Below are 13,156 nucleotides of genomic sequence, written 5' to 3' on the forward strand. Positions count from 1 at the left end.
CATTTGCTGCAGCTTCTTGCCTGGGATGATCCCTTTGCCTAATTTAATCTTTGACCCTTCTTTTATGCTTCCATTCTACCTGGAATAACTCTTCCTTTAATGTCCAGCAGGCAGTTTGCAGTTCCTCTTTTAAAATATTCCTTGAAACCTGTCCTCTTCAGAATAGTATTCCATCTTTACTCAAATACCACAATAATTTAAAAGCATGCCTTCAATCTCCTTCCTGAGGCAATCTGGAAAAGCTCTGTCTTTTCTTCATCCAATTTTTGTTTGAAATATGCTTCCTTGCCGACAAATTCTACTCTGACCCTTAAAGAAGAGAGAGGAAAGAAAACACTAGAAAGCCAGACAATAAACCCTCAAAGTAGAAATGTGGAATTAGGAGGACGAGCCCTTGGTGTACTTGCTGTGATTCTTTTCCATCTGATGTATTCAAAATCTATACTAGGGTAATTCTGTCACTGGCTCGTGTGACACTGAAAATGTTACTTTATCTTAAATTTCATAGATGCTTTTCTTGTGAAGATGAGGGTTTATAAAATACTATGAAAACTGAGAAATAAGAGTCTCTAATTTCAGTCTTGCTTATGTCTCTGTTATCCTACTTTTGACTGGTTTGTTTTGTGAAAGGGGCACAATCTTACTCTTCCCTAAACTGCTGCCTTTCTGTTGATTGTTATGCTTGCTGCTTCTCCTCATTTCTTCTGTGGAGTGAATGCATTGTCTTACGATGTTGTACTTTTTAACATGCCACAAAATTAGCAAGTCAAACTAATGTTGCAAAGTCATAATGCTGTACTGACCCAGAAAAGTATATCCTTTGGTGCCCTTCCAGCCTAGTTCCAAGACACGCATCTGGCTGGGGGTGTTTCTCCCCCCACTCCCTCTGGGGAGAAATAATTTTCCTTTTAGCCTTGAGAGAACCTAGGTGTTAGATACTGTCTGAAAGGAGCAGATTTCAGTTGCCAATGAAAATATTAAGTGGGCTGTTTTGGGCCAAACTCTCTTGTTTTCTTCTTTAAATGCTACTAAAAATGTTGAAGCTTGAGGTGGAGAAATGAAGGAAGCTTGACATTGTAAGCTGAAAAGGTAGAGGTTAGAAGCATTCCTTCCAGAGCTTCCGTGCCTGATTTGTGTGAAACACCGTCAGTAAAGACCATAATCTGTAGGGAGAAATCTAATCAATTTGGAATTGTAGTAGAGGAGCTAGCAAGGAACAAATTAAAATCCTGTATTCCCACTTGATCTCCTTCTTTCCCTCAGGGCTCATCCAAAGACTTTTGAGGTTTGCTGCAGATTGAATGAAACCCTACTGGATGTCAGTGATGAGGAATAATGGGATTAAGTGAGGAAAGTTTTGCTTAAATAGTAGGAAAAACCTTTACAACCATAAGATCAATTGGGCCGCAGAGCCAGCTGCCAAGAGGTGTGGTGAAATCTTTTTCACAGGAAATGTTCGAGTGAAGACTTGAACCACAGCCATTTGCAAAGGGTTGGAGATATTGGAGTTCGGCCACAATGTGTGGTTGTAGACTGATCTTTAGGAATTGCATGAACTTACAGTGTTTCATTCAAGAGCTGAGCAAACTCATGAAGATGTGCTGCTCTTCAATTAGCTTTTAGTGCAACCCAGAGTTTTTTGGTTTATTGATTTGAATTTTGCTTGGCCCCCACTGCATTGTTCTCCTAGTCCAGCCTTCTGAAATGACGAATAGAAAACTTTTCTTAATATCCTTCACCCTGTCTGGATGCTGTATCTCATGCATTGTTGCATAGATTCTAGCACATTCATAAAAGTCTGTGAGAACTCATAGTAGAAATGAAGCCTCTGAAGAAACCCAACAACACCATCCTTAGTTTTAATGCTTTTATAGAAACGATAAATTAAATTATTCCAGGAACACACATGCTTTGGATTTCAGTGTCAAATCTGAGAGTAGCAGAACTAAATTCTGTTATTTATTTAATTTCTGCTTATTTGTCAAGATGAAGAGATGCTTTTGTTGGTGAATTTAAAGACTTCTTAAATAGTTTTTTATTGTCATTGTCAGAGATAGGATGCTGGACTGGACTGACCATCAGTCTGACTCAGTAGGGTATTTCACATATTTTTATGTAAGAATGATTCCTATTTCTTACAAAATGGTAGAAGGGTTGGTATTTGGTGGTAATATAACTACTGGGAAATCATGGATGTGACATTTGCGAGTGCCAGCTAGGTAATTTAGAAGATGCAAGGAAAAGAAGTTTATGAAATTGAGCTTGCTTAGCAGTGAACGTACTGTGCTCAGAAATACGAACAACTTCTGACCTGCTATACACTGCTACTGACAGATTTTTACACAAAAATGAGCAAAGAATTTGCATGAAGCCAGGGGGTATTCTTTCCCCAGGGAATGCACAGGAGGATATTACCTCTGTTTCTTGAGACATATCTCCATGGTGATGTCTGTTTTTTACAGGAAACAAGATAGACCTTTGAAACTGATGACTAGCACAGGAAAAATTTTGCTATAAAAGAACACTTTGAGTAGCCAGGGACAGAAGACTAACTAAAGGAAAACTACCTTCCTTACTCAGCATCACAGCTTCAAAGTATTATTCAGATGGATCTGATGAGCTGATCTTTTGTCTTCTTCTCCCTTTATGGCCAAAAGTTCTTGGGAAAAGTACAAAGAATTCTATCTTTTCTAATGCATCAGCAGAACAAATATATGAGTGTAGGGCATTTATTATTAATGCTGGAATGAGACACATAGAATTGAGCTGGCAGATCTCAAGTGGAATTTATTATTCTGCCATTAAGGAAAGTCATCCTTGGAATTACAAACTGATCAGAGAAGATCACAGAATCACAGAATCACAGAATCACAGAATCACAGAATAACCAGGTTGGAAGAGACCCACCGGATCACCGAGTCCAACCGTTCCTACCAAACACTAAACCATATCCCTCAGCACCTCGTCCACCCGTGCCTTAAACGCCTCCAGGGAAGGTGACTCAACCACCTCCCTGGGCAGCCTGTTCCAGTGCCCAATGACCCTTTCTGTAAAGAATTTTTTCCTAACGTCTAGCCTAAACCTCCCCTGGCGGAGCTTGAAGCCATTCCCTCTTGTCCTGTCCCCTGTCACTTGGGAGAAGAGGCCAGCACCCTCCTCTCTACAACGTCCTTTCAGGTAGTTGTAGAGAGCAATGAGGTCACCCCTCAGCCTCCTCTTCTCCAGGCTAAACAACCCCAGCTCTCTCAGCCGCTCCTCATAAGGCCTGTTCTCCAGCCCTTTCACCAGCTTTGTTGCTCTCCTCTGGACTCTCTCCAGAGCCTCAACATCCTTCTTGTGGTGAGGGGCCCAGAACTGAACACAGTATTCGAGGAGCGGTCTCACCAGTGCCGAGTACAGAGGGAGGATAACCTCCCTGGACCTGCTGGTCACGCCGTTTCTGATACAAGCCAAGATGCCATTGGCCTTCTTGGCCACCTGGGCACACTGCTGGCTCATATTCAGTCGGCTGTCAACCAACACCCCCAGGTCCCTCTCCTCCAGGCAGCTTTCTAGACAGACTTCTCCCAGTCTGTAGCACTGCATAGGGTTGTTGTGCCCCAAGTGCAGGACCCGGCATTTGGCCTTGTTAAACCTCATGCCATTGGACTCTGCCCAGCGGTCCAGCCTGTTCAGATCCCTTTCCAGAGCCTCCCGACCCTCCAGCAGATCGACACTTCCACCCAGCTTAGTGTCGTCCGCAAACTTGCTCAGGGTGCACTCGATGCCTTCATCCAGATCATTGATGAAGACATTAAACAGGGCTGGACCCAGCACCGAGCCCTGGGGAACCCCACTTGTCACTGGCCTCCAGCTGGATTTCACACCATTTACCACCACTCTCTGGGCCCGGCCATCCAACCAGTTTTCCACCCAGGAGAGTGTGTGCCTGTCCAGCCCAGAGGCTGACAGTTTCTCAAGCAGAACGCTGTGAGAAACTGTGTCAAAGGCTTTGCTGAAGTCCAGGAAGACCACATCCACAGCCTTTCCCTCATCCAGTAGCCGGGTCACTTTGTCATAGAAGGCGATCAGGTTAGTCTGGCAAGACCTGCCTTTTGTGAACCCATGTTGACTGGGCCTGATCACCCGGTTCTCTTGCATGTGCTTCATGATAGCACTCAAGATCACCTGTTCCATGACTTTCCCTGGCACTGAGGTCAGACTGACAGGCCTGTAGTTTCCTGGGTCCTCCCTGCGGCCCTTTTTGTAGATGGGCACAACATCAGCCAGCCTCCAGTCCAGTGGGACTTCCCCAGTCTTCCAGGACTGTTGGAAGATGATGGAGGACTGTTGGAAGATGATGGAAGGACTGTTGGAAGATGATGGAAAGATCCTGAAGAGAAGATTCATGGTCATCATCACAAAGCTAAAAGTAGCATTGCTTTCAGGCCTGAACAATTTCTACATATCTCTTTGGTAAATGTTCAAGTAGAATTAAAATTAACTAGAACATGTAAGGCATAAGCTACCAATGTTATTTGTCTAGTATTTTTTTCTTTGTTTTCTGATGTTTATGAGATTGTGGTAAAGTGTCTATGTGTTTTTAGAGACTAGACCAAAAGCATTTCTGTGCTAAACAGCATCTGAATGCTAAATATCCTGACTGTTCCATTAATAGGGAGACATACAGTCTCTGGGAAGACCTTATAGCAGCCTTTCAATACGTAGAGAGAGCTTATAAGACAGAGAAGGATTTTTTACCAGGGCCTGTAGTGTCAGGGCAAGGGGTAATGTTTTTAAACTGAAAGAGGCTAGAGTTAGGTTGGACAAAAGGAAGAGGTTTTTTACCGTGAGAGTGGTGAGACACTGGAAGAGGTTGTCCAGAGAAGTTGTGGATACCTCATCTCTGGAAGTGTTCAGGGTCAGACTGGATGCAGCTTTGAGCAACTTGATCTGGTTGAAAGGTGTCCCTGCCCATTGCAGGAGGGTTGGACCAGATGATCTTTAAAAGTAATTTCCAATGCAAATTAGTCTATGATTCTGTAACAAGGAAAATGGAACTTGACTGCACTTCCAGTTGATCTTTTGAGCTGTATGCATATGGGATATTCCTGATATTTGTAAATCCCTAAAAGGAACTTGCCAAAAGCCAGATAATTATCTGTTTCATGTGAAATGGTTGTGAGTGAAAGTACAAGGAGAAATCTTCCAAGGTTCAGGTAGAAGTTTTATGCCTCAAAATACAGCCTCTCTTTAGAATTCTCGCCCCTTGTATACATAGGTGCAATCCACCCTACTGAGATCCAAGAAAATAATGAAAAGTATTTGAGTGATGTGTGTATAAAAGAGGTGTTAATCTCATTTTTCTGCATGTGTAAACTCCCTTTCATATTCACCATACAGTTAACTGATGAAGAAGGTCATCATTCTGCTGCTTTCTTAGATCACGTTGGCAGGAACTATACCAGATATCTGCTTTTTCTCAAATAATAGCTTGGTTTTTTAAAAAGAAAAACTTCGAAAAAAAAGTGGATCAAGTGGGCATTTTATTCCTATTGCTGTTCTACATTTGTTTATTGTGGCATTTCCAAAATTGCTAACAACCTTGTCTGAAAAAAAAATTCTTTAAGAACTTATATAGAAAATCAAAACAAGACTGCGTACATATTATATGAACAATATGTAAAATTATATCTTCTAACTCAGCCTGCTGTTCTGTTTCAGACATTGTTGAATGAGCTAGATCGAAGTATGGGGCGATACAGAGATGAAGTAAATCTCAAAACAGCCATCATGTCCTTTATCAATGCTGTTCTGAATGCTGGTGCTGGTGAGGTAAGTCACTGCCCTGAAAACTCCTCCTAAAACGTTATGCTTGAATTAATTTACCTTGGAAATTGCAAGTCAATTAAATCATAAATCATGTGTTGTGTGAATATAGTTTGTGGAAAATAATGTTTAATCATTAGTATCAGTCTAATAATATCTTCCATATTATTTAATTCCTTGCCTCTGTTAATGAAACATAGACTGCTTGCACTGAAATGACTGCTTCAGAAAATGTTTGTTTGGTATCTGTAAAGAACTGCAAAGCATGTACCTCTTGATTTCAGTTTTTTAGAAGACATTTTGTTTTACATTCAGAAATGTTTTGAAATGTTGTTTTGACTCAAAGCCAAACTCGAACTTTTTAATTTAAGAATGTCAAAGGAGGACATTTCAGAAAAGATGGTTGTTTTTCTTTCATTACCAAGACTTTTTTTTTATTCTAGAAGATAATTTAAAACTGATTTTCTTCCATGAGAAGTGTTACTTTAGTTACATTGGCTTTTCCTTTTTTTGGTTAAACCACAACAGACAACAGGCTTACGTGAGCTTGGTCTGGCATTGCATTTGTCTCCATCTGCAGCAGTCTTGTAACATGGTACTGAAGAGGTGTCAAGTTTGCCAGAGAATATGGTGATTTTATGACAAATAAACATAAAAACTAGGAGGAAGACTGCATAATGTTTATCTGTAAGCAGTAGGCAGACTCTAATGCACTAGCGGGACAAATACTAATAACTTTTTGGGGTTTGTGGAACTACAAGGCGTGGGCTTCCCTTCTAAGTGTGCATGGAGAACTCATTTTAAGTAAATGAGGGATGTGTTTTTAAGTAAAACAGAGGCAAAAGCATTAGGTTTTTTACTTACTTTACTGGAATTAATCATGCTGTGACGTTGGTGTCAGGTATTAAGAAGGGAAGAACTGAGGGTTTAAGTAATTTTTTTGTAATATGATTGAAGTTTTTGGAGCCTAGTAACTTGGTTCTCCCCTTCTTTTTAAGGACAATTTGGAGTTCCGATTACACCTACGATATGAGTTTTTAATGCTGGGAATTCAACCTGTCATTGACAAGTTAAGAGGACATGAGAATGCCACACTGGACAGGTAAGAAATGTTTTCTAGGAACAGTTACAGATCAACAGAAAGAGTTCTTTGAAACGCTTCTCCGTTTGGGCTTCAGATCTAAGCACAAAGCACTGGCTCCCTTTAAAGACAAAAAGGAGATTTGTCCTTAAAATTATAACCAGCAGATGAAGTAGGAAACATACATACTAAATTGGCAGTGGCTGATGCAATTTGCTCCCGAATTGCTTTTCTTCTAATCTGGGAGTGGCATTAAGAATGGGGAAAAAAAAATAAAATTCTAATCCTTTTCTCTTGTCACAATACTGGAACAGAACCCTGTCCTGATAGAAGGTAGGAGGGAGGGATGCCAGCAGTTGGTTGACTACATTGAGACTGACTGTGTGTGGTCAAAATGCAGGTTCTGAGTTTCCAAGGTTTTTTTCTTTAAGCAATTTTTGTGACCTAGCTTGTATCACACCCACCCAAACAGTGACACTGGCACAACCTGTGATGGGCAAAGGGGTAGAGATGCAAGGGGGCAAGAGAGAAGAATGAGTAGCATCTTCAAACAGCCTGGCTACTGTACAAAATGTAACACTGAATGGCACCTTCAAGTTAATGTGTTAAAAATTATATAGATAATAAGTGCTTTCTCCACTAGCAATTCTATCATTTGCCACAGTAAATGAAACTACTAATGACTTTAAATGAAATCTTTCACAAAGCCACATGCTGAAATAAATTTGGAGTAAACAATCTGAACAATTTGACTGAGACACTTGAAGAAGCTAAAAGGCTGATGAACCAATGAGGAGCCGGGTAAAACACATTTGCTTAACAGAATGAAGCATTTTAAGGTGTAGGAGCAGACAGCCGTGGGAGCCTACCTTCTCCTGTGATCACATTAAGCTTTGTGGAGAGGCATTGACCTGCTGATGTGCTGCTCTCCTTTATTGTCTACTACTCCATCCCCTTCCTAAAGAGCAGGGCTGATGTTTCATAGGTGGGAGTGCAGAGTGTGCCAAAGCACAGGCCTATGCCTGCAGATTTCAAGCCACCGTTTTCTCAAACATCCACTGTTAGCAGCTGCTATAGGGTAACAGATACATTACTGGGAGCAAATGTAATGTGCCTAATATTCTGCATAAGCACCAGCTTAGCACCAGCAGCCAATCATACACAGTGGCCTCACATGTTTGCGTGGGTAGAGGCATATACCTGTGTATTAATGTCACAAAAAAGCACACACACTTGTACTTGTCTACAGTTTGCTACAGAGATAGAACCAATAATGCTACTTTTGATCTACAACATTATAACCAAAAGAATGTGTTCTATAGGCAACAGGACTGCTCTGTTCCTTTGGTCAGTAACCAGAAGTGTTCAGGAGATGCTTAGGGGCATTTCTGGATATAGAATCATAAAATAGAATAACCAGATTGGAAGAGACCCACTGGATCATTGAGTCCAACCATTCCTATCAAACACGAAACCATGCCCCTCAGCACCTCGTCCACCCGTACCTTAAACACCTCCAGGGAAGGTGAATCAACCACCACCCTGGGTAGCCTGTTCCAGTGCCCAATGACCCTTTCTGTGAAAAATATTTTCCTAATGCCCAGGCTAAATCTCCCCTGGCGGAGCTTGAGGCCATTTCCTCTTGTCCTGACCCCTGTCATTTGGGAGAAGAGTCCAGCACCCTCCTCTCTACAACCTCCTTTCAGGTAGTTATAGAGAGCAATGAGGTCTCCCCTCAGCCTCCTCTTCTCCAGGCTGAACAACCCCAGCTCTCTCAGCCGCTCCTCGCTCCTCGTAAGACCTGTTCTCCAGCCCCTTCACCAGCTTTGTTGCTCTTCTCTGGACTTGTTCCAGAGCCTCAACATCCATCCTTCTTGTGGTGAGGGGCCCAGAACTGAACACAGGATTCAAGGAGCGGTCTCACCAGGGCTGAGTACAGAGGGAGAATAACCTCCCTGGACCTGCTGGTCACGCCGTTTCTGATACAAGCCAAGATGCCATTGGCCTTCTTGGCCACCTGGGCACACTGCTGGCTCATGTTCAGTCGGCTGTCAACCAACACCCCCAGGTCCCTCTCCTCCAGGCAGCTTTCTAGAAAGACTTCTCCTAGTCTGTAGCACTGCATAGGGTTGTTGTGCCCCAAGTGCAGGACCCGGCATTTGGCCTTGTTAAACCTCATGCCGTTGGACTCAGCCCAGTGGTCCAGCCTGTTCAGATCCCTTTCCAGAGCCTCCCTACCCTCCAGCAGATCGACACTTCCACCCAGCTTAGTGTCATCTGCAAACTTGCTAAGGGTGCACTCGATGCCTTCATCCAGGTCATTGATAAAGACATTGAATAGGGCTGGACCCAGCACTGAGCCCTGGGGAACCCCACTTGTCACTGGCCTCCAGCTGGATTTAACACCATTTGCCACCACTCTCTGGGCCCGGTCGTCCAACCAGTTTTCTACCCAGGAGAGTGTGCGCCTCTCCAGTCCAGAGGCTGACAGTTTCTCAAGCAGAATGCTGTGAGAAACTGTGTCAAAGGCTTTGCTGAAGTCCAGGAAGACCACATCCACAGCCTTTCCCTCATCCAGCAGCCGAGTCACTTTGTCATAGAAAGGCAATCAGGTTAGTTTGGCAAGACCTGCCTTTTGTGAACCCATGTTGACTGGGCCTGATCACCCGGTTCTCTTGCATGTGCTTCATGATAGCACTCAAGATCACCTGTTCCATGACTTTCCCGGCACTGAGGTCAGACTGACAGGCCTGTAGTTCCCTGGATCCTCCCTGCGACCCTTCTTGCAGATGGGCACAACATCAGCCAGCCTCCAGTCCAGTGGAACTTCCCCAGTCTTCCAGGACTGTTGGAAGATGATGAAAAGGGGTTTGGCCAGCACATCCGCCAGCTCCTTCAATACCCTTGGATGAATCCCATCCGGCCTCATAGACTTGTGGGTGTCTAGTCGGGCTAGCAAGGCTCTGACCACCTCCTCTTGGATCATGGGAGCCTCATTTTGCTTCTCTGGCTCCTGGGTTTGTACACAGATGGAACAACTTTCTTTACAATTAAAGACTGAGGCAAAGAAGGCATTAATTACCTCAGCCTTTTCCTCATCCCTTGTCACTGTTGTTCCTTCTGCGTCCAATAGGGACTGTATAGTCTCCCTAGTCCTCCTTTTATTATTTATATATTTATAGAAAGATTTTTTGTTATCTTTCACAGACTTTGCCAATCTGATTTCTAGTTGAGCTTTAGCCCTTCTGATTTTTTCTCTACACAATCTCACTTCCTTCCTGTAGTCCACCCAATAGGCCTGTCCCCTTTTCCAGAGCCCATAAACGTTTCTCTTCTTCTTGATATCACTCAAGGTCTCCCTGTTCAACCAAGCTGTTTTTTTCCCCTGCTGGCTTTTTTTCCGGAACATAGGGATGGCTTTCTCCTGAGCTGCTAGGATTTCCATTTTGAAGAGCTCCCAGCCCTCATGGGCTCCCTTGCCCTTAAGTACTGTCTCCCATGAGGCTTTGCCAACCAGCCTTCTGAAGTTACAGCGATGAGAATGGTAACAGAATTTTGTGAGGATCATAGATGCCTGGATTACATAGGTGAATGTGCCACAGCCTTTCTTCACATCATCTGCTGTGCTCTAGTCTCCATATGAGAGAAATCCAGATGCCATAGTCAAGTGTATCTCTCACCAGCTCCCTCAGATCTCACTAGAGGCATGCTGTTGTACTAATCAATATGCAAATCTTTACAGATGTGAGCTCTACTGTTTAATTTACTGAATACATATCTGCTCCACTGTGTAGAAGAAATAACTTGTTAATGGTCTAATGTCTGGTTAACAAGTATGGCATGGACTTTTTAGAAACATGTTATCACTGCAGGCATTGCATTCATTAGAAATAGAATATCCCTTTCTTATTTCATGTTTATTTTTAGCAGACGTAGCTCAACACAGTGACTTATCACAAGGATTAGAGCATGTATACTTAAGCCAGCCATTCCTGACCCCCCTAATTGGCCTTGCATACCTGTCCCAACACTTCATGTACGAAAGGCCTGCCACTTTCCAAGAGTTCTAGATGGAAATAAGGTGTTGCTGCTTCTGTAATGACGCCATTTACTTTAAGTCTGAATTACGCCATGGACATTGGCAGGTTTTGTTTGTTTCGTTTTTCTGTTTTCTCTTAGGCACTTAGATTTCTTTGAGATGGTTAGAAATGAAGATGACCTGGAACTTGCCAAGCGGTTTGACCTGGTAAGTTTTCCTCAGAAGTACCTGAACTTGCCAAAGCTGAACATCCAGTTCAGGTGCTTGGTCCAACTTCCCTTTGCATTCCCTGAAAATAGTGATTGATTTTGGTCCTGAGAGTGTTTTCACTGTTTCACTTGTTTTCACTGTTTCTCATTTGTCAAATAGGGAGTCTGTGATGTGTGAACAATGAAAACAATGATCACAGGTCTTCTGCCAAGTATCTTAGACAAAGACTACATTTGTTTGGCTGAAGGTTCAGGAGTTGAGGAGGTTCTCGACTCTGCTCTCATATTCTCAGTCATGATGATCCAGATGCATTCTAGTTTCAGACATCCCCTTTACAGGACTACGGGTGAAGCTTGGGCTCTTATGATATTTTCCCTAAGATTTCAGGAAGCTCTCCTGAATACCGTCACCTCAGATCCTGTGTAGAGTAGTTTAGACTGAGTGGATTTAAAGATGAGTGTAAAACAAGGACAGTTTCCACAACATCTAGCAACAGTAAGAGGCTGTAGGGTCCAGAATAGTTATAGTATCTTCTTTCTTCATGACCAGCTCTTGCTGCATACTGATACAGAACAACCAGCCTTTTTCTGCTTAGCTTCTACTATTTATGTACCACTTTCTAGGACCCAAATGCTTTGCTTGCTCCAGAACGACTCTTGGTGGCTTTGCATGCCTTCTAACTTTCTAGCATTTTACTTTGAGGATCATTCCTATACTGGAATGGGGATTGTAATGCTGGTCTCAAAAACCCATACACCTACTCCTCACTGGAACTTGCGCCTGGATACTGCAGAAGACTGCAAAGATCCAGTTGCTGGAAATTGCCTCTCTCTCGATCAGATCTTTCACGGTTAGTCAGGCTTTTTACTGTTTTTCTCTTACTTGTTCTTTCATTAACTTCTCTTACTTCAGATCCATATTGATACAAAGAGTGCCTCTCAGATGTTTGAGTTGATCAAGAAGAGACTGAAGCACACAGACGCCTATCCCTATTTATTATCCATTCTCCAGCACTGCTTGCAGATGCCATGTGAGTACATCATAATTTTCCAGAACAAGGGGTATTGAAGAACTAGGTGAAGCTTTGATGTAGGTTTAGGGTCACAGGTACCAGGACACACACTGCCCTTGTCTTCCATTCAGAACTTGGCAGGGGCCAAAGGACTTAGTATCTTACACTGACTCTATGCAGTAGATTTTTGTTGCAATACTTAAAGCAGCAGCTTGGCCTCTCTGCACTTGCAAATAAAATTAAGTAACTGAAATATTCTAGTCATTGTCAGGGCCCTTAATGATTTTAAATTAGCAGTTTTAAAAAAGAAAGAGCCCTTGTTCTCCTGATCAAGGAAATCTCAGAAAGAGATATCATTTGGAATATTAACACAATGCACTGAGGAATTTCACTTTTTAAGTAATACAGTACTGAAAGCTGTTCCACAGTAAGTCTTCAGACTGCTATGTCATGGTAGTGCATCAATGGAGAACTTCTGAATTCAAAACCTGCCCTCTATTTTCAATAGAAGTGACAGGAATCTTATTGTTAACTGTAATAAAATAATTCAGTTATGCTTCCAGAGTGTAGTAGCTGAGCAAAGGCATAGCAATATCACTAAAGAACTGCCTGCCTTGATCCTCCTAGGTGCTGATCTTCATTACTTTCAGCCATACTTAAGAAGTCAAACTGAGAAGGGATTTTTCAGAAAGTAATGTGGTATATTTTCAGGAACTCATTAAATTTAAGTACTGCCATGCACAAATTTTAGCAATTGTTTGTCCCTGTGGTTTCCTTAATATTACTCTTTAAGAGAATAATTGAGCTTTAGGTATTGATCTGGATTTCTGGTAGCAGAAGTGCAAAATCCTGTTAGGCCAGGACAGGATTGTACTGGAGAAGTTTTAAAGAATCCAGAGGTCTAAGTTATGTAACTCAGGGAGCTGAGGTGGACTTTATGTTGCTTTGGCTCTTCTGAGATCCATGGAATCAGTCCCTTTGGTTCAATTTCTGTTCTTCCTCTCCA

General features: G+C 42.5%; 1 protein-coding gene across 2 annotated transcripts in view; it reads left to right on the forward strand.

Moving 5' to 3' along the window:
• DAAM2 (dishevelled associated activator of morphogenesis 2) overlaps window positions 1-13,156 on the forward strand; it is a 212,208-nt gene that overhangs the window by 145,930 nt on the left and 53,122 nt on the right. For both annotated transcript variants that reach the window (XM_069852534.1, XM_069852533.1), the window contains 4 exons: window positions 5,704-5,814; window positions 6,807-6,910; window positions 11,069-11,135; window positions 12,051-12,168. In XM_069852534.1, coding sequence (XP_069708635.1) covers window positions 5,704-5,814; window positions 6,807-6,910; window positions 11,069-11,135; window positions 12,051-12,168 — 400 coding nt within the window. The remainder of the gene's footprint in view (window positions 1-5,703; window positions 5,815-6,806; window positions 6,911-11,068; window positions 11,136-12,050; window positions 12,169-13,156) is intronic.

Source organism: Phaenicophaeus curvirostris, chromosome 2 (assembly GCF_032191515.1).
Source record: "Phaenicophaeus curvirostris isolate KB17595 chromosome 2, BPBGC_Pcur_1.0, whole genome shotgun sequence".
NCBI classification, from domain to species: Eukaryota; Metazoa; Chordata; class Aves; order Cuculiformes; family Cuculidae; genus Phaenicophaeus; species Phaenicophaeus curvirostris.